The sequence below is a fragment of the Passer domesticus genome, chromosome 7 (genome assembly GCF_036417665.1).
Source record: "Passer domesticus isolate bPasDom1 chromosome 7, bPasDom1.hap1, whole genome shotgun sequence".
Classification (NCBI taxonomy): domain Eukaryota; kingdom Metazoa; phylum Chordata; class Aves; order Passeriformes; family Passeridae; genus Passer; species Passer domesticus.
This window is the reverse complement of record NC_087480.1, coordinates 47029518-47051129: the sequence shown is the minus strand read 5'-3', so window position 1 is coordinate 47051129 and position 21612 is coordinate 47029518. Positions and strand designations below refer to the sequence as shown.

Genomic DNA, 21612 nt, shown 5'->3' with positions numbered 1-21612 from the left:
AGCTACAGTATTATACCATTCAGATACTTCACTTGCACAGAGCAGGCTTCAGTGCTGTGGCAAAGATACATAACGATGTAGTCTGAAGTGAGAAGCCTTCTGTTTTGCTAAAATACTTCATTATTTTGTTCATATCCTTTGGAAAAACTGTTAAGTGGAATGATGGACAATATGTGACAGACAACAAAACATAAGAAAAAGGGAAACCTTCTGAGGTTCTGTATGTCATGCTGGGATTGTTTTTAAATGGTAAAATTAATGTTCCCAGTCAACAACAGTGATTTTGTCTTTGTTCTCTTGTAGGAATGTTTACCCTTGCAGAAGTTGCATCGCTCAGTGACATCCAGCCAACTTACCGTATCTTGAAACCATGGTGGGATGTATTTATGGATTATCTCGCTGTTGTTATGTTAATGGTTGCCATTTTTGCTGGAACCATGCAGCTGACAAAAGACCAGGTGGTCTGCTTGCCAGTTTTGCAGTCTACTGTAAATTCAAGAGTGCAGCCTGATACAGCAGGGAAGGCTGACTTTACCACTGTTGAAACAACCACTGGTCAGGAAGAAGTGTCAATGAGAACTGTTTCCTTTACCCCTACTGTAACACCTGACATTCTGAGCAGAGCTACCTCTTCTCAGTATCAACCCACTGAATCAGACCAGGAGCTGAAGAAGGAGCAGAAAGATTCCTCAGGCCGTAAAACAAATTTGGATTTTCAGCAGTACGTATTTATTAACCAGATGTGCTATCATCTGGCTCTTCCTTGGTACTCAAAGTATTTTCCCTATCTTGTTCTTATCCATACTATAATTTTAATAGTCAGTAGTAATTTTTGGTTCAAGTATCCCAAGACTTGCTCAAAAATCGAGCATTTTGTGTCTATACTGGGGAAGTGCTTTGAGTCTCCTTGGACTACAAAAGCGTTGTCTGAAACAGCATGTGAGGACTCTGAGGAGAACAAACAGAGGTTAACTGGTGCACAGTCTCTGCCCAAGTATGTTTCCACTAGCAGTGATGAAGGAAGCCCAAGTGCTAGCACTCCCATGATAACCAAATCTGGCTTCAAATTTTCAGCCGACAAGCCGATGATCGAGATTCCCAGTGTCACGATTTTAGATAAGAAAGATGGAGAGCAAGCCAAGGCGCTGTTCGAGAAAGTCCGTAAGTTCCGGGCTCACGTGGAAGACAGCGATCTGATTTACAAGCTCTATGTTGGCCAGACTGTCATCAAGACTGTCAAGTTCATATTTATTCTCTGCTATACTGCAAACTTTGTCAACACCATCAGTTTTGAACACATCTGCAACCCGAAAGTGGAACACCTGATCGGCTACACACAGTTTGAATGTACACACAATATGGCTTATATGCTGAAGAAGCTGCTTATCAGCTATATTTCCCTCATCTGTGTCTATGGTTTTATCTGCCTCTACACGCTTTTCTGGCTGTTCCGGATTCCTTTAAAGGAATACTCTTTTGAAAAGGTCAGAGAAGAGAGTAGCTTCAGCGATATCCCAGATGTCAAAAATGATTTTGCCTTTCTCTTGCACATGGTAGATCAGTATGACCAGCTGTATTCGAAGCGATTTGGTGTCTTTTTGTCAGAGGTAAGCGAGAACAAGCTGCGTGGGATTAGTTTAAACCATGAATGGACTTACGAAAAGCTTCGGCAGCACGTCTCCCGCAACGCCCAGGACAAGCAGGAGTTGCATCTCTTCATGCTGTCGGGAGTCCCTGATGCAGTGTTTGATCTGACAGATCTGGATGTGTTGAAACTGGAGCTGATTCCTGAAGCGAAAATTACAGCCAAAATTTCCCAGATGACAAATCTTCAGGAGCTTCATCTGTACCACTGCCCTGCGAAGGTCGAGCAGACTGCCTTCAGCTTCCTCCGGGACCACTTGAGATGCCTTCATGTGAAATTCACAGATGTTGCAGAAATTCCTGCGTGGGTGTATTTGCTCAAAACCCTCCGTGAATTGTATTTGATAGGCAACTTGAACTCTGAAAACAATAAAATGATAGGGCTTGAATCTCTTAGAGAGTTGAGACACCTTAAAATTCTCCACGTGAAGAGCAATTTGACCAAAATTCCCCCAAATATCACAGATGTAGCACCACATCTGACAAAACTAGTCATTCATAATGATGGCACTAAGCTTGTGGTACTCAATAGCCTTAAGAAAATGACAAACGTTGCAGAGTTGGAACTGCAGAACTGTGAATTGGAGAGAATTCCCCATGCCATCTTCAGTCTCTCTAACTTACAGGAACTGGATTTAAAGTCAAATAGCATACGCACAATTGAAGAAATTATCAGTTTCCAGCATTTAAAAAGATTGACTTGTTTAAAGCTGTGGCACAATAAAATAGTCAGCATTCCTTCATCCATTACTCACATAAAGAATTTAGAGTCTCTTTATCTCTCCAATAACAAACTTGAAACCTTACCTGCCGCAGTGTTCAGCTTACAGAAACTGCGGTGTTTGGATGTAAGCTACAACTCAATTGCGGTGATTCCAGTGGAAATAGGTTTGCTTCAAAATCTTCAGCATTTTCACATCACAGGAAACAAAGTCGACGTTTTGCCAAAACAGTTGTTTAAATGTGTTAAATTGAGGACTTTGAGTCTGGGACAAAACTGTATTACCTCAATCCCAGATAAAGTAAGTCAGCTGTTGCAGCTGACTTACCTGGAACTGAAGGGAAACTGCTTGGACCGTCTGCCAGCTACACTGGGGCAGTGTCAGCTTCTCAGGAAAAGTGGGCTCGTTGTGGAAGATCACCTCTTTGACACTTTACCCTCAGAAGTTAAAGAGGTGTTGAATCAAGACACGGGCATTCCCTTTGCTAATGGGATTTAGACTGAGGTGAAACGCTCTGGTAGCTGACTTCCAAATGGCAAATGATAAAAAGTATGGCAACTGTGAGATCATGTGTTTTAGAAAGCAGAATTCCTTGGAAGGCAGAATTACTAGCAGGATTAGAAGTGCAACTGAGTGTTCCATGTTTGCAGTGTTTTAAAAGTTAATTTCCAAAATTTTTGAGAGGATAAAGAACCTTAATAATCTCAATTCTTTTTTCCTTAAAATTGTTTGTAACTTGGATGCTGCCGCTTTTGAATGTTTACAAATTTGCTTGCCTGCTTAAAGTAAATGATTAAATTGATGACCTTTTCTTACTATGCAAGTTATTCCTTAAGGTCTGGTTTTACTTTAGTGCATTATGGGGAGACAAACCAAGGCTAAATGTTGTATGTGGTATGGGCCTAACAGCACTTGAAACACAGGATGAATTGTGTTGTTAGTGTTTAGCTATCCTTGGCAAATAAAACCAGTTTGGCTGTGATTTGAGCTGCACCAGAACCACCATTTTCCTGCATTAAGGTATGTGGGTTCATAGAATCATTTGGGTTGGCAAAGATCATCATTCTAAGATCATCGAGTCCAACCATTAACTAACACTGCCAGGTCCTCCATGTCCCTGATCACCATGTCTGTCCTTTTTTTGAATGCCTCTGGGGATGATGATTCCACCACTTCCCTGGGCAGCCTATTCCAATATTTGACCACTATTTCAGTGAAAAAATTTCTCCTAATGCTCTATCCTCGCACAACTTGTGTCTTTTTGTGCTATTGCTTGTTACTTAGGAGAAAAGACTGACCTCCACCTCAGTACACCTTTCAGGTAGTTGGTAGGGAGAGATAAGGGTCCCTCCTGAGCCTCATTTTCTCCAGGCTCAACACCCCCAGCTCCCTCAGCCAGTCCTAACAGGACTTGTGTTCCAGACCCTTCACCAGCTCCACTGCCCTTCTCTGGGCACTCTGCAGTACTTCAGTGTTTTGCATCAGACCAAGTGTGTTTGCCTTCGTTCTCGTCAAGGCCTCCTGTTTCTGGGTGAGATTCCTTCTGTGCTCTGGTGTGTTAGTCCTTCACCCTGGCAAAGGCCCGTCACTTTCCTGCAGCTGGTGTCCCCCTCAGCCTCCACAATGCTCCTCTGTCTCATGCAGCAGTGGGTGGCAAAAGGGAGAATATTGCCACATCGCTTTCAAGTTGGAGATAGTTTTGATGTTTGAGCTCTTTTGGAAGGTGACTTTGAAAGCCATTAAACACCAAGTGACTTTACTGCTCATGTTTTGCTGTTCTGAGTTTTTATCTGGAAAACTCAAGGCGTTTTATGAGTTGGTGATTGTTCTGTTTCACCGCCCTTGCTTAGGATGTGGGGCGTCATCTCCATTTACTAGACTAATAACAGACATAAGAGCTGCTTTTTCACTCAACCATAATGAAGCTTTATCATCTATTGTGGTGTCTTCCACACCTGGACTTTACCATACCCCAGCCCAACTAATCTGATGTCTTTGAAGACTTACTGTTAGAAATCCTAGCTGTGTGCCAGATAAGTCATCCAATAAAGAAAAAAGCAGACAGCAGTGAGTTTGGGTTTGGTTTTTGTTGGCGCTTTTCTTTTTTGGCCTTTTTGGTGGTGTTTTTTTAACTGAGTTGGCATTGCCAGAACCATTAGAGAAATATAATCCATTAAATCTGCAAAATCATCAGTTGTAAATCTCAGTCATTTACATTCCATGTGTGCAGAAAAGAAGTACTATGCTGGGAGATGATTGCATGATTACTCATGGTTTAAACACAATTCCCTATTGTAGTGTGGTCAGGACTGAACTAGTCTGTAGTTCAAGGGACTGTTCTTCTCACACAGAAATCCTCATGCACAGTGATTTCTACTGTAACTTCACCAGAGCTGCCCTGACTTACACCACTATTAACGAGCGGATAGTTTAGGCCTAGAGGCATTGAGCAGGCAGGAACATTTCAAATACTGCTCTTAGAAGTCTTGCATATTTTATTGTTAATAATTTACTGTTAGTCATGCTGGGAGGACTGTTCTCAGCTGTAGGTAGCAGTCTCTGAATACATACCTGCACCATATGTTTATGTATCTCAGAAGACCAGTTTATGAATAGTGGTTTTCCTGTTTCTCGTGGGGATACAGTCTGTTTTCCACTTGCCAGCAGGTAGTAAACTTGGGATATTGACAGTTTTGCAACACCAAGTCACAGGTTAGGCAGAGTACTTGGAGTTACTGATCTGTTCTCTACTGGGAAACTTAGTGCAAATCCTCAGATTCTTTTTTTAAAGTAGAAGTTAAGGCTGCAGCGGACTTTTCTTTTTTTAAGAAACTCTTTCATTTGTTTATTTTTTGCACATAGATCACTTTAAAATTGCTGGACTATTGACTCTTTAGAAAAACTGTGGACTATACTATTGGTGTATGCTTTGTATTTGCTGTTGAGTGTCATTTCAGTTTCCAAGAAATTGTGTGTAGGAGGGAGGAAGTGTTGGAGGATGACAAAATGATTAAAATATTTAGAAAAATAGTTCTATTTTTAATCTTTTTCCCCTTTTTTAATAGCAGAATCGCACAGAATGTGGCTGTGTATTGATCTAGTTTTTAAAAGGTGTTTTTGGTGTTTCTGATTCTCCTGCTGGCCCTACTGATGTTCAAAAGATAAACCCCTGTCTAATTCATATGACTATGGTATACTCAAAAATTAAACCTATGTCCACTTAATGAGTATGGTATACATAACTTAGACCACTGTTTTGACTAGTTAGTAGCCAACTGTATGTCTTTAGACAATTTTCTCCAAAATAAGTGTATGTTAAAATTAACATACTTCTAATGCTTGCTTAGCATAAACTCCATTCTTGTTTTTAGGAGATCTTTCTCAGAGTGGGGAGGAACTTCCCAGCACCCCCATGTCACTTCCCCCCAGTCCTTCCTCCTCTTTGTGACTGTTTATAATGTTCCTGTTTCCTGCGTGTCAACTGACACAGTTTTGCTTTAAAGTCTTGGAAGTTCATCTCTTTTCCATGTAAGGCATGTGAAATATATTTTGCATTTCTATTTGATTTAATAAATAAGATGTTTATATCTTCCTCTAATCTATTTTTTTAATGGGTGAAAAGTGTGTTTGCATAGTAAACTCTCTGATTTCAAGTACCTCATGCTGAACTTGTTCTGTGGTGCCTGTACTCTAAGAAGTATGAAGAGGTATGAGTTGCTGCTCCCAGTAAATCCTGTAAGTATGTTTCTATCTAGAATACTGTACTTCAGATATTTTTTTCATGTACACAATCTAAATTACCTACCTAAATGTTTTTATTTGGCTGATCAAATTCTGCAGAACACATGTATGGCCCTGGAAGAAAAACCTGTGTTTGTTCAAATGAGAGGAAGTGCCCTTCTGTTTGCTTCTGCCACTGTAACTCGTTTTGGTGCAGATCTTTTAGCTTTCCAATAAATTGACCTTTTGGAAACTGCTTCCAGTGGTGCAGACTGAACGATGGCATTTCTGGGCAGGCATCAAGCCTCTTGGGAAGATGCTGACACTCGTGAAAGCTCTCTGCTGGTACATAAGTGGCTTTGGCAGTCCTGAGCTGCCTTCTCTGGTAGCAAAGCAAGATGCCCAGGCATTGTACATCATGTCTGAGTGTGGGGTTCTGCTTTGTGGACTGCATTTTTAATAAAAATCTTACAGAAATAGCTGTATATTGTGTTTCCATGATGCACAGAGAAATCAGTGGTGTATGGTTACATGAAAGCAGTGGATTAGATTGTGATTCCTTTACTTAAAGTCAAATTGAACAAAGCAGGTACTTCTATAATTGTGGTGTTGACTGTCACTCTTATTTCTTACAGGATCTGGCTTTTAGTCTTCTCAGTTCTCAAGGCAGGGAGTTAAGCAGGAAACCTGACAGTCCCACCTGTAACTGCTGCAGCTTGTTGTGAACACGACAAATGGGGCTTCTCTTGAGTCTTTGGGTTGTGACCCTGTGAGGGGGCTAAACATGAGAACAGAAGTCTCAGATTTGCTGAGGGATCTTAGTATTGATAGCAGAGCCGTGGGCACAGTGGCACTGGGCTGAGGGGAGCAGGGCCGTGGGCACGGTGACACTGGGCTGAGGGGAGCAGGGCCGTGGGCACGGTGGCACTGGGCTGAGGGGAGCAGAGCCATGGGCACGGTGACACTGGGCATCTGGGAGCAGAACCATGGGCACGGTGGCACTGGGCTCTCGAGGGGAGCAGGGCCGTGGGCACGGTGGCACTGGGCTCTCGAGGGGAGCAGGGCCGTGGGCACGGTGGCACTGGGCCGAGGGGAGCAGGGCCGTGGGCACAGTGACACTGGGCCGAGGGGAGCAGAGCCGTGGGCACGGTGGCACTGGGCTGAGGGGAGCAGAGCCGTGGGCACGGTGGCACCGGGCCGAGGGGAGCAGGGCCGTGGGCACAGTGACACTGGGCCGAGGGGAGCAGAGCCGTGGGCACGGTGGCACTGGGCTGAGGGGAGCAGGGCCGTGGGCACGGTGGCACTGGGCTGCTCATCTGGGCAGCTGTCACCAGTGTGATGGGATTGTTTTCTATGCAACAGCTGGCCTCAAACCACGATGGGCTGTGGCACCACTTTTTAGTCCAGAGCAAGGAGGGAGGCCAAGCCTATGATTTGAGATCTGCTTTACAGTGTGGTACAGCCTTCCCCTCACCTGGGGTAAAGGATATTGAAAACACTTTTATTCGTTAAGGGAGGTAAAATGCCTGAATTATTGTGAAAAACACAAATCATGCAGAAATTATGCCATGTAGAAAGATTCAAGAGGCAGCGGCTGTGTCAACGTGTTTCTAATGTGTGATCCCAGCACAATTTGATTTAGACAGCAAATCATCAAGAGTCTGAGCAGGACTAGAAGATACCTCAACATGTCTTTAAGCCTGCCACCCTGCCTCATGCAGCAATAAGGTCCCTAACTCATTACTGCCAGATGTTTGTCAATATTAGAATGGGGTAGACAGCGATGGAAATTCCACCCTCTCTAAGCAAGCTGTTTACTTAATCATCTCTGTGTTGAAGAAACACAGCAAAAGAACTGCTGATGCCCTGTTTAAGCCAAACCAAATGGTTAGAAATGTATTGACCTATTAGCTTGCAGAAGTACAGACAAACAGACTATGTGGATATGCTGTGTGGATATGTTCCATCCTGAGCGGTTTGGGCGGACTGAAATTTGGGATTCCTTTGAGAAAAGCCCTGAGGGATAGCTTGCATCAGTTCAGTTACATGTACAGTGCAAACAGTTGTGTTCTCCAGTGACAGCAAGGCAACCACAGTGCAGTGCATCCATTACTGGTCTGCCTTTTCTTAGGCTAGACACTGATATCCTTGCCCTTGCAAAGCCCGGGTGTTTTGTTTCTTCAGAAAGACATTTTATGAAGGCATTTAAATAAAGTTTATTGAGCAAGTTTGCTGTAGGAACATGCAAGTTGATCCTTAAGATTACCAAATTTGAAAGATGTGAGACTAATTCTGTAGTGATTTTGACCCTGGCATTAATCCCTTGCCTCCCTCTGTGAACTGATGAAATTACTGCACAAACTAATGATTAGCTTACAGCGTTCCCCGAATGGTTGGCATTTCAGCACTACAGAAGAGTTCCCAGTTCAGGCTGTCTGCTTGTGCTTATACAGCGTGTTCAGCACTTAAACCAAAGGCATCAAACATTGAGGTTGCAAAACCCTGTGGGTTTATGCTGTTACCAATTTCCCAGGACAGCAAATCATTTCCCATGCTGCTCAAGGGAGGGTACACTGTGTCACTGAGTACAGTTGTTTCTGTAGCAAAGATGAGGCCTTAGAATTAAGCTCAGAAACAGATTTTCCAAGCTGATTACAAACACGCACTCCTTCCATGATAAAAGTCATGAGAGATGTAATTTCTGGCTGAGATGCTGAAAGTAGTTCCTGTAACTCAGCCAGGCATGGGTGCAGAAAGTGGCAGCTCTGTAATGCTGCACATCAACACAATACAACTCAAGTGAGGATCTTTAAAACCACACACCCTGGAGTTTGGCCAGGCTGCATCTCTCCCCCTTCCCTGAAGAGAACAGCCCTTAAGCCCTTTTGCAATTACTATCACTGGGACCTTTGTTCTGTCTTGCCTCCAACAGCACATTGCCCCTTGATGCTGGAGGTAACACAGGGTTATTGGTTTAATGATGACTATTTGGGAAAAAAGCCATCTTCTAAATTAACACCACAGTTGCTTGCAGGAAGTCTTCCAGCACAGAGCAGGTCTGTTCCCATAAAATGAACATGCTGTGCCCATAAACAATAAAATTTCAAGTTAGGACTAGGTTGTGTAGACCATTAGGAATAAATGCATGGACATGTTGCTGTTCTGCTAACCAGTTCTGGGTATTTTTGCTGCTTCACATGGTTTGTAAAAATGGATTTTAAAACTGTTTTCCCTAACACTGTGCTGCAGCAACTCTGGAGCCAATGTTGCTGGCCTGGGGAAGGCAGGCTTACCCCAGAGGGTGTTGCTGGAGGTGCTCTGGCAGAGCTGAGGTGAGAGAAGGTCTGGGTGTTGTGGCTGCTGCCAGCACCCCATGGAGGGTTCACTCTTCTCAGGAAGCCAGATTTACCTCACTCCTCCTGAGGCATCTGTGGGAGATGCTGTAAAAGAAAGCGTGTGCCCTTAACCACAAAATAAAGGGAGTACTGTTGAATGAAACATGATGTTTCTGAAAGATGAATTGTGACAACAGGAGGAAATGTAGAATGAGTGGGAATAAATGGTCCTGAGAAGAGGTAGAGTCCCCACCTCTGGCTTGAAATTTCAGGAGTTTCAGAAAGAGTTAAAATCTGGAAGTTACAAGTGCTCCTGCCTAAAGCCAAGTTCAAATTCTCAGGGCAGTGTATGACTTTGCCTTTTTATTCTGTGTTGTTTCCTGGTATGTGTCCCCCCTGCCCGTGTCCCTGATAAGCTCATCTTGGCTCTTGTCCCAGCAGGGCCCTGCCCGGAGCTGCGGCCCTGCCCTGCAGGGAAACCCGGCACTCTGGAGGGCCAGAGCCTAATCTGGGAGCTGCAGCTTCCCCTGAAGGGACTGTCCCTCCTCTGCCTGGCAGGATACCCGGGCCCAGTACAGCTCTGCCGGCACAGCTGGGCCTGAGGCTCCCCCGGCTCCCGCTCCAGGGCTGCTCCATGGAAGGGCTGGGGCAGGCAGGGTCCTGTCCTCCCCCAGCTCAACAGCTGGGGTGAACCATGTTCTCCTGCAGCCCTCCAAGGACAGGGTTGCCATAACATCCTTAAATTGCCATTTCCACAGGCATCCCCATGGCTCCTGCGGTTTTGTGTCTCAAGAGCCTCCCATATCTTTGTTGGAAATGGGGCTGTGTGTTTCTAACCCTGTTCAGGGAGGATGCAGACAGCACCTGATGATTGTCACAGCCTGTTCTGCAGTGAGTGCTTCTCCTCCACCCTTATTTTTCTCTGCCCTGGGTTAAACCTCTTCCTTCAGTAGTTTGTATCTCCTGATTCTCTCCTCTCAATCCTCTCAGTTTACCAAGTTTGATAAAAGTAGTGTTGTCTGTAATGGAATGTGGGACCTCGGCTGAGGCCTCCCAGTATAGAGCCCTGAGGACACACAGCCAGAAGGAGATTCCCCAGGAGTGACAGTGTCACACAATGTCTGGTTTGCCCAGCTCTCCATCTAGCCACGACTTCCTGGTGCCCTCCACAGAAAGGGAATTCAGAGGCCATTCTGCAAGGTGCCTTTGGTCTGGGGGCTGGTCAGGGCAGTGGCAGGATGTTGCACAGGGTCTGCTGCCCTCGTTTGCTGCTTGGCTTCTCTGAGGTCCAGGGGATACATCTGAAGGTGGTGGTTGGTCTCCAAGCCCTCCAGGCTATTGAGAGTTTTATTGTGGAGTTCTTCCCACGCTGTAGCTGAAAGAATATGCTGTGGATGTAAAATGCTGGCAAGTGGGGACTCTTGAGTGTGTATCCAGGTCTGTAGGGCTATAATGAATAGCAGAGCTAGAAAGCAGGTGCCTTTCAGGGCCTCAGGTTTTAAGCTATTGAAACTGTGAAATGTGCATAACAAAAAGCAAAGGCCAGCTGGGCTGTAAATTGCTCACTGTCAGTATCAGTTTGTGTATTTGAGACCTAAGAAAATGCCAGCGTGATCTGACCCAGGAGAATTAGATAGGTTTCTAGCTGTCTTTGTACTGAAATCTTGTTAAGTAAATTGGCTTTAAAATTGAGTGTGTGTGCGGTGGCGCTGTCCCTGCGAGTCAGCACTCGTGTGGATGAATAACTGTACTTGGGAATGCTCCTCAGACCTGCAGAGCTATCTGTGGCTGAGTGCACGGTCCTCCCACCACAGACTTCAGCCCTCACCCAGGGCAGGGGTGTTTTCCCCAGGTGCTGCTGATCGGAAGCCCCAGTGATTCAGTGTCATGTCTGCATGACAGAGGTGAGCTCCAGGAGCCCACACAGGCATTCTACAAAGGAGCTTTAGCATGTCCCCTCTCAGGGACCTCCTCTTCTTTCAGTTTAGGACCAGTAAAGCTGACAGGCTGCAGTTTTGAACTAGAATTCTGCTGAAGAGGTCTTAATTAAAACATTTTAGTGAAGTAATTAAAAGACTAAAATAATCATGTAGACAGCAGCTACAGGATAGCTGTGGCTTTGAAACCTGCCTTTCTCCTCCCTGCCAGGAAGTCAAGTGAATCTTGGCCACGTCTACCCCAGAAGAGCAGGTATGCTCCCAACCAGGGTGTCTCTGAAGGAGTTGCCCCACAGAAGAATTACACCCACTGTGAAAGGCAATTTCAGAGGAAGGCAGGCAGGATTATTGCCCCATGTACAGGTCCTTGTGCCCATTGAGCTTTGTTTGTGTTTCTTCTTGCACTGATCAGCCTTAGCAACATCTTTAACTCTCAATAGATTTGTTTAATTAAATGCTTTTAATGTTCTTTAACAGGGCTTCTAACTGCTGAGTGCCCCAGAGGAGCTAGCAGCAGACACTATAGGTTGTGAAACACTGAACAGCCTTGTTGGGGTTCTGAGGGTCCAAAAATGAGCATTTATATTCTGCTGCTGTCTCCTCACCAGAGTGAGAAGGGGCAGGTAATGGAGGAGACCTCAGAGATGTAGCATCGCTGGTACATCGTGGTTTTGTTAGGCAGCAATCAGTGCTCCTGACAGCCTGGAGGGCTGCTGCTGTTATTAGCAAAATGGTGGTGATGGTGTGATTAGCTCTGTGCAAGACTTGAGTTCAAAGAAGCTTAAAGGATGGACAGATGCAAACTGGACTAGGCACTGGATATTATAAAGCTATGTCAGTTCTGTGTGGTGTGGAAAAAAGTGGGTAGATGCTGGTTCTCCCCTTGTTATCCTGCTGGCCACAGCATTTCCACTGCAAATGGGCCTCAGTGTGAGCTGCTGCTCCTTGGTGGCACAGACAGAGACTCTTACTGTCTCCTGGAGCAGTCACATTTGGAGATGCAGCTCTTTTTTCCCTCTATGAGCTTCTGCACAAAGGCAGTGGCAAAGTGGCTGTCAAAGACCAGGGGAATGGAAATTTCCTGTTTCTAATGTTGCAGGGTTGAAGTGAGGCACAGCTTGTGAGATTAATGCAATGATTATGAGGAGTTTGGAACTGGTCCTAACACATCACAGAAAGCAAAGAAGTCCCACAGTTCAATGTGCTGACTGTTCCCAGGGCTGTTCTGCCTCCTCACTGCTCACCTCCTGAAGCTCTGTCATATAAAGCATATGGCTGAATGAGCTCCAGTGAAACAATCCTAAAAAAACTGGGTTGCTTCTTAGAGCTTCATTGCTAACTGGCACAGAGGTAAACTGTTCCTGCTCTAACCCCTCTTAAAGGACTTTCTTCTGTTACCAAAATGTTTGTTCTGAATTCCTTTGGCTTCACATTCAAAATTAGCTGAAACTTGTTTTTTTGCAGATGCCTCTTTTGAAAACTGCAGACTTGAGCCATTGTGCATGGTAGCTCTGATTTTAACCTGCTACAAGTTTGACAACAATATCTGCAGTTTTTATTTTCTCTTCCCTGTGGGTTTTGTTTTGGTTTCTTCTTTTTCGCTGCTGATTTGGAACAGGAAAAATTCTGACTAAAATCTTCCTCCCTAATAAAATTAGTGCAAAACTTCTTATCTGAAGCAACTATTCTACTGTATTGTCCTATTAGTATGTGGGGAACATTTTCTTCCTGAAAGGATGTTACTGTGCATTTATTCTAACTTTACCAGAAAAAAACCCACTCTCTAATATTCAGGGCTGTTCTGGAGATGCTGCCATCCTTCATTAACTAATTTGCTGTTTTACTGAAACCACAGAATTGTGGGGAGCGTTTCTGTGCCAGGCCTTCTCAGTGGACTGGTTGTGCTCAGTGCTGCAAGGGTTGTACAACTCAGTCCTTCAGCTTCTGTAAGTATCTTTTTACAAGCTCTAGGATCAGGATTCATACATACAATGTTTTTACTTTGGTGCAGTTCTCTTAAGTAGAAAAGTACTGTGTATGGGGTGTTTATTGGGGAAACACCATGGCTTCAAACTCCTGCAAGTGAAATGCCTTTGTTTCATTGATTTTCACTGTTCCAGGCATACCAAGAGAAAATACAAACACTGTATATAATGTGGATCTTCAGATGCCATTTGGGGAGAAATATCTACATAGACACGAGTTACAGGTAAAGAAATATGCTTGTGGCTGAAAAGAAAGTCCAGTCTTTATGTTGTCCCCCTGTCCTTGCTGATCTGGCTCAGCCATGGAAATAGCAGTGAGCACCTGGCTGGTCAGCCCTGCCCTGGCACCCGGACCCAAGCTACACAGGGAGCTGAGAAAGGAGGTCACTGCTTTGCTCTGCTCTGTGTGTTTAGCTGGAGAGGAGAGCCAGATGGTGAATTCATTCTGGGGCACAGAGCACTGGACACTAGCCTGCTGGGAAAAGATCCAAACCCATCAATTCAATTCCCATGAATGGTGAGCATATCGATTTAATCCAAGAGCCGGAACTGACAATGCCATATCCACGGCTGCTGATATATAGCTTTGCTTTTCTTGTGACTTACAGCATCTGGAAAGTAGCTTTAAACTAATAGCTTGTATGTCTTATTTCAGGAGGGAGCTGGTGAAAGTTCAGAGACAGTTGCTCTGGCACAGCCCTCATAAGGCTGGAGGAATCCTGAGCAGATTGGGAACTACCTTGGCTTTGGTCAGCTTACAAATTTCTTTAATTTGCTGAAGGAATCATACCTGAGAGGGTTATAGGACTTAATAAACAACTTTAATTTTCTTTTTCCCTAGTCTTTCTTACTTATCCTCAGGCAAAGAAGACATGAAGTTTTAATTCAAAATCCTACATCCTACAGTTAATCTCCTAGGTACCCCACATTTAACAACAGGTTGATTTGGTTTCTGTGTTTTAAAATATACATGGAGATCTCTGACCTTTTCACTTGAGCTGAATTTACATGATAAGGCAGGGTATGACCACAGCACAGTTCCAGTGCTGCTGCCTTTTACTGGTTTGACCAGCAGTGACATGGATGTCAGCAAAGGCTCTTGAGACTTTCTACTTCAAATGTCTCTAAAAATTCCTCTCCTACTGTTGCTGGCACAGCCCTGACTGTGCACACAGGAACCCCACCTTCACTGGCTAGTAGGTGGCTCTGATTTCCCATGCTTCTGGTGCCAAGGAATTTTGCAAATTTTTCTGTGTAACTTGGATGGAAAGTGATATTTCAGTGGTTTTTTTTCTGTTATTGCTGATTTTGCTCTCCTTTCCCTGGTATATATCTTGGAGAGTTTATACATCTTAATGAAATTATGCAAAGGGAGGTGGTGCCCAGAGGAAAGGAGAAAATGGAAAAAATTATATAAGCTTCCAGAAATAACAAAGAAACATTTTCTTTTTTTTTTCTGTAATACAGAAAGGCTGTTTTAGGTGAGTAAATTAAAAGTGTTTGTTAGTAATACACTGAAAAAACAATGTAAGTGTATGGGTGTCTGCTAGGAATGCCCACCATAACAGGATTCCACCTCCAGAAGCACCAGAGAACTCTGCTGGTAAATCCAGGGGTTTTCCAAGGGACAGACACTGGGATGGTCCCTTTCAACTGCAGTCTGATGAATCACACTTTTCTGAGGTGGTTGTGGAGCAGTCTTTGGCTCCGCATACAAATTCCACCGAACAAGTGCAATGCAGGAAAAATTCCTTGTAGGTAATACAAGCTAAAGCTGCCATCAGTTCCTGGGGCAGCCAACTCCCACATGGACTCTGACCCCAGGGAGCCCAAACTGGCCTTTGCTTGTGGGTGTGGGCTGAGCAACCAGAGTGCTTGGGGCCAATGAGGCTTTGCCCATGGTATGTACATTTCCAAAACCTGGTATTTTGTGTGCAGGAATGCTGCAGGAGGCAAGGCAAGCCCATTGCTTCATTGAGCACTAAGCCTGGTGTTCTGGGTCTCTGGCCTAACTTTATGTTAGCTGTATATGTTTGCATTTGATTATTGCCTCTCACAGAAAAATACATAAACAGATATCCCTCGCACTGTAGCTGTCTTAGTTAGTTTGCCTGTAGTTGCTGGAGTCATTACTGTGAAGGGAGAAAGAAAAAGGAAGAGAGGTGCATCTCAGCCACAGGTTAGATCTGGTTCAGAGCCGCAACAAAACCAGTTCACCAGTGCCCCTGTCTGGGGATAACTGAGCTGCGTGAGAATTGTTGACAGGAGAGGGGAGTGTATGTATTTCTTTTTTGTTTGAATCTTGATTTGACCTTTCTGTCACAGAATACTTAACATACATCACTTAGAAGGTTAAATCTTCACAGTTCCCTCCCAGAGCTACCTAAAATACTTCTGGGATTTGTGCAGGGGAATCTCAGCAGTGAAGGGGGTGAATCCATTAACCTAGCAGTACATGTCCCTTGGTAGCAAAATTAGGTGAGAAAAACTGCCTTTGAATCCCCCATCACCACAATACTCACTCCTGCCCTCTCTCAGAAATTCCCTTCAGGAGTGCTGATTCAGCTATTTGTGTGACTGCACATAAACTGTGTGAAAGAATGAGATTTTCAAAAGCCCTCAAAAAGGGGGAAGTTTTGTACCTGTGCAGAAAATCCATGTTGTGCATCCACATTAAGATCTATAGTTGTGGCTAGATGAGGTTATCTGCTCTTAAAATGTTTCTGGATTGGGACCACAGATGATAAATCTCGCTGGAACCACGTGCCCAACAAATATATGACCCTGGAGCACAGAGCTGAGTGAAATCCATGTTTCACAAGGATTTTTGAGAGACAGCCAGCACTGTTTTCAAAGTGCTCTCAAATATTGTGGAGGAAATGTTGACAGATACTGCAGTACTCAAACTGATGAATATGCTCAGGCTCTGCAGAGCACCTCTACATTCATGCCAGGACTTGAGACCCAGAGTAACAAGTGAAATGCAAGGGGAGGAGGAAGGAAAAGCTGATAATGGACAAATGCTTTTATCATTTTCTGGATGAGCTGCTTTGGCCTCAGCAGAAGCAGCTGTCTCCTGGCAGGCAGAGCTGCACTGCGGAGGGGAGCAGGCAGAATTACCAGGGCACAAGTCATTTTCAGACCATAAAGAGAAGTTTCTCTCCCAGGGAAGAGCTGGGGGGACGCGAAACTTCCATCAGTGCCAAGGCACTCATAACCCTGACACCCTGAGAGCTGCTGCCCTGGCTGCTGACACGTGGAGGATGGCGCAGCAGCCACCCTTTGCAGTGAATAAACCCATCCTGTCTCCAGACCAAGACCCCAAAGTGAGTTTACCACCACAATTATTGAGGTAACCGAGTGTGTAATCATCAGACATTTCACAAAAACCGCAATATTTGTAAGTGAGGCTCCTCACTGTAGATCAATTCAAAGCAAAACAAATGGGAAGCACGGAGAATCATTATTTTCAGCATTAAATTTTCATGTTGCACTATATACAAAAATCTGATTCAGAAACATGTGCAGCATATGTAAGTTTTATGGGCCTTGAACAGTAAAGGGTTTGCTGAAACTTCTGTCATCCTTGAAGTGCATGGGAAGTAAGCATGAATGCAGCATGAGAAAGAAGCTGTAGCTCTTTTCGTCTCTTACAGTTTTTAAAGGGTTTTGCATATGTACCTTGTTTTCATAAAACTATGCAGCAGTTCCCTATAAAATGTCAGTAACCTCAAAATAAACTGTTACATGAAAGTTTGACTGTGTTTCATGATGTACACACTGTATCATAGACCCAGCAAAAACACAGGGCAATTTTCCCTTCCTGCACTATAGGAAAAATCCTTCTGGTCCTTCAGTAATACTCACCAGCATAACACAGTTTAAGAGGGAAAATGCTGAGCACTCTCATAGCAAGACGTATTGGGCCATGTGGAAATTGTTCCTGGCATAAACTACTTTGGAAACACAGAAAAAAAAAGTGAAATGTTATGTCAAATCATATGCTGATATTCTGGTGATTCTATCACAAGTCTTCTAACAGTGTTTGCTCTACACCTCTGCAGTCTGACTCAAGAGAGCATGAAAACTTGAGCTTTAAGTAACAATAAAAACTATAAATTAAAAATGAGAAAAAATACTGCTCAGTCTCACTGAAAAGTCCAAGAATAAAACTCAAGAGCAAAGGCTCAAAAAGTGGCCTGCAAGTGTAAATACATATACACACTCAACCTTTTTTGTCCCCCACCCCCATTTTTAAATGTATTTTAAAAGTCTCTGTGACTTCATGGCAGTTTTGAGGAAGGAAGCAGAGGCGCATGGGCAGTCTTGTACCTCTGTGAGCAGTTCCTGTAGGAAACCCACATCCGAGCCTACTGCAGTATGAAAGAAAAGGATCTGAGTTTGTGCTCTTTCTGATACAAAATTATATATATATAAAAAAATATATATATGACCTATACAGAAGGTTTGAAAAAAACTGGCAATGAATATGTATGTTTGTGTTAGTTTGTTGTCTTGTTTGGCTTTTTTTCTTTTTAAGGAAAGAGGAAGTTAGGAAGGGGTATGGCACAGGCAGCTCTAACATGGGAGCAAATAGGCACATAAAAGCAACTGAAAGAAATGTTCCAGGACATAAGTGGGCTGACTGAGAGGGAAAGAGCAATGACAACTCCAGTTGTGTCCCTACTCAGGGCACCTACACAGCTCTGCCTCCCAGGGTGGAGGCTACAGGGCAAAGAGCCTGACCAGAGTCCCACACACCTCTTGCAGCAGCTCTCTGCGTGCTCAGATAATAACTAGAGCTGGACATCAAGGAGTGCAAAGTAAAACAAGTTGTAAATATAAAAATCAATAAGCATAATTGCTAATTTTTTTTGTATTTACATTTGAGAAAAGTAAAACACTTTGTAATTTGACAATTACTAGAAAGTTGTTCTGCAAAGATCCTTTCTCCTCTAGGGCTGTGTCATAATGAAGCTGATATCCTGTCTCCATTTCCAACTAACCAGTTGTTGGCAAGCATGCCAAAAACCAACCCAAACCCTGAGATGGGTTTTGTTACCCTAACTTCAGTGTTCTCCTGTGGCCCAGGAGTTACAGCAATGACTGTCTCTGGTGAGTACCCACTGCTGCCCGTGGGATGCTGAGGAGGCTCCAGCAGGGCCACCCAGCATGCAAGCTCCAGCAGGCCTGTCTTATGGCACATTTGAAGGCTTCTAGTCTTTCCTCTAAAGGAGATACATAAAGAAATTTAAGTTTGGTTGATTTTTAATCTATATTCTAAGTGTTCATTTTCCCCTGGAGGAAAGGAGAACATGATTAGTTTCTGCATTAGGATGTTTCCACTCCCTCCTACTGAATTTTAGGGCATCTTTTATGCTTGTGTTCTCAATATATGCATTCAGACAGCATATTTGAGCTTTGGAAATCCATATTATGGCTCTGATTTATGCTGTGATGACAGACATAAGAGCCCTGAAATCAGTGTGGCACTGGATGGTTACCATGGTTCTTCTGTGAAGCTGGGATGGAAGGATCTGCTTCTATGTTAATATGTAAAAAGAAACAAAGGGGATTAGATTTCACGTTCTAGAAAGAATCAATGCAATTTTCATGTTCCTGCCCTACTCTCCATCATCCCAAAATGCAAAGAAGGCTACTTCCTGAAAATGTCAAGTGTCAGGGGACATCCATGTTAAAGATATCTATATCTATATATATATATATAGATATAATGTATATATATACACACATGCATACATATATATAGCCCTGCTGTGACCACTGCTTTAATGGTACTGGAGAGAGGTGCTGTTGGAGAGATGTACACCTGTAGGTTTAAACATTATGTCCGTCACACCTGCTCTGAACAGGGTTAATAGGCAGCTTCCATCAAAGGCCAGAAGAACTCTCTCTCTTATTTTCAGTGAGATGTAAATCGACTCCACTGCAATTAAACTGTGTTAGGCCTCCACAGTTGTTGGTACCTGGTTGCTAACCACTGTTAGCAGCAATTGATAGTTATTTGACAGAATTCATTCAGGTATTAGACAAAGCTTTAAAAGGAAGGGCAGAGGAAAACATAGCAATTGGAAGAGGAGGAGAGGGTGTGGGTAGTCACGGTACTGAGCTGCAGAAGAACTGTATTTCACAGTAACCGTGCTGCTGTTTGTTCTTGGGAAAAAATCACTCATTGTTCTTTTATCCCTGTACTGCTCTGAAGAATCTACAAAAAAACCCAAAAAAACCCAGAGAAAACAAACCCAAGGAAACACTAGAACATGAATACAAGAGCAGAATGTGATTGCACAGGGAGATTCTACACTGAACTGAAACATTCATGTTTTGATCATTGAGAACAAATGAAGTACAATGCTGGTCTGTTCCCCTTCTCTTCTTATGTCTCCATTTTGTTTTACTTTGCTTAGCTTAGATTTTTTTCCTTTTTGGAGTCCTGCAGGGAGGAAAGAAGGAGTCTTTGTTTTAAAAATTCTGAAACCAACAGTGGCCCATTGATCTTAATTAAGTCTAAAATAATACGCTTTTGCTGACCCGTTTGTATTGAATCCAAAAAATTGTATGTTATACCTGCTGTAGTCTCGATCTGCCCCTGGATCCAGTTTCTTCTCCTTGAGCTTCTGGTGGTGGGACAGTAAGCCCAAATAAACCTCTGTGTTTTCAGGGCTATACTTCCTCTTCTGTATGAAACCGAATTTGTCATAATCAGGTGTTCTCTTTGGCACACACCCTCATTTCTTTGACAGATGCCTGTCCCCATTACAACCACCTGTGTTGTCAATAAGTTCTTCAGACCATGAAAGGACACACAGGACACCAGCAGTTTTCACAGGAACACTGGGGGATGCATACAAATTTTAAGCAATCTTGACATGATGTGCATGGGCCCAACTCAGAGCCTCCTGAAGTCCATATGAAACTGCTGATTTCAATGATCACTCATGTCTCCAGGGGCTGCTACTGACTTTTTGAATTCAGATTTTTAACATGACAAACTATAGAGGCTTAACCTTGTGACTCTTGGGAGTCTAGTATACTCTAATGAGTAAATCTGGTGATGATTAGTCATAGAATAGATGTGCTTTAGGAAAATAGTGGAGAGATTCACAAAAATACATGTTTTGGCATAATTTCCTGTGAATGAGGAGTGTTAGGTGCCGTGGACCTGCTTCTGCCCATTCTCAGTCTTGGTCTTTGGAGACCCCCAACATGCATGCAGGCAGCATGCATAGCCTGATCCTGCTTCTAAGGATGTGTGCATAGGGAAAAATCCTTCAAGGGTCTCCCAGCACTTGTCTCCCAGACTGCTCATGTGACTCACCAAGCCAGCTGGCTTGAAGCTCATTACCAGCTCATATACATGGACACAGAACAGAGGGCACAATCAACCACATGGAAAATAGATAAAAAAGAATATGAAAAGAGGATCGGATAGACGGTGGCCATTAGCTATGGGGCTCAGTCACACAAACATACTGACGAGCAGCCTGCTTCTCTGCAAATAGTCCTTTTTATTCCCATTCTCCAATGAGCCTCAATCTTTTTTGTTTTCCTTGATCTACCATTGGTTGTCCCTTCCTTCTCTATGGCCTTCTGCCTAAACATCTCATAATAATGCTCATCTCATAATAATGCTTATAATTTTAACAGTCTCCTGACTTTCAGATGCTTCAGTACAAATTCTGCTCTCCTTTAAACAATAGTCTGTTTAGGTTGTGATAGGGAAGATGTGTGATAATGTCTTTATAATAATTCGATGGGTGAAAGTATAGGTGTTTATGTCTTTGAAACAGGTCTTAATGTCTCTATTAACTTCAAGCAGCAGTTTGCTACAGAGCCCAGAGGGCTTGGCTTCTGAAACAGACAGGTGGGTCTGCACAAGCTTGACTTCCCGGAGCTGGGTGTAAAATGACAGGTTCATAAGGTCACAGGGGATCTGTGGTTCACAGGGGATATGCGGAAGGCAGTTTGGGAAGGCTGTACCTTCTTGGTACCTCAGAAGCGAGGAAAGGAAGAGAGCAACTTGTGGCCAGGACTTCAGGATAAAAGGAGGCTGCGCCCTCTGAAATCTCAGGAGGGAAAACCTGTGGGCATGTGCTCCAGGGGACTCTCTCCCTTTATTCGAATAAAGCAGGACTCCTGTATCTGCTTTATGGACACTGATTTTTCATACCGTGATTTTCCATGCAGTTGCATAGCCAACCAGGGACTTTCAGTTGTTGAGTCTCTCAATAGGTTTTGAGCCAGGGAA

General features: G+C 43.7%; 1 protein-coding gene and 1 long non-coding RNA gene across 7 annotated transcripts in view; both read left to right on the top strand.

Annotated features, from left to right (window-relative positions):
• The window catches only part of LRRC8D (leucine rich repeat containing 8 VRAC subunit D), a 51786-nt gene extending 45828 nt beyond the window's left edge, over positions 1-5958 (top strand). For all 6 annotated transcript variants that reach the window (XM_064428340.1, XM_064428337.1, XM_064428339.1 and 3 more), the window contains one exon: positions 304-5958. In XM_064428340.1, coding sequence (XP_064284410.1) covers positions 306-2864 — 2559 coding nt within the window. In that variant the 5' untranslated portion in view covers positions 304-305 and the 3' untranslated portion in view covers positions 2865-5958. The remainder of the gene's footprint in view (positions 1-303) is intronic.
• A 3470-nt stretch (positions 5959-9428) lies between these two features.
• On the top strand, positions 9429-14173 carry LOC135305109 (uncharacterized). Its single transcript, XR_010366394.1, has 5 exons — positions 9429-12708; positions 13214-13304; positions 13479-13567; positions 13758-13860; positions 13999-14173. It is a non-coding gene; the product is annotated as an uncharacterized LOC135305109 (long non-coding RNA).
• The last annotated feature ends 7439 nt before the right edge of the window (positions 14174-21612 follow it).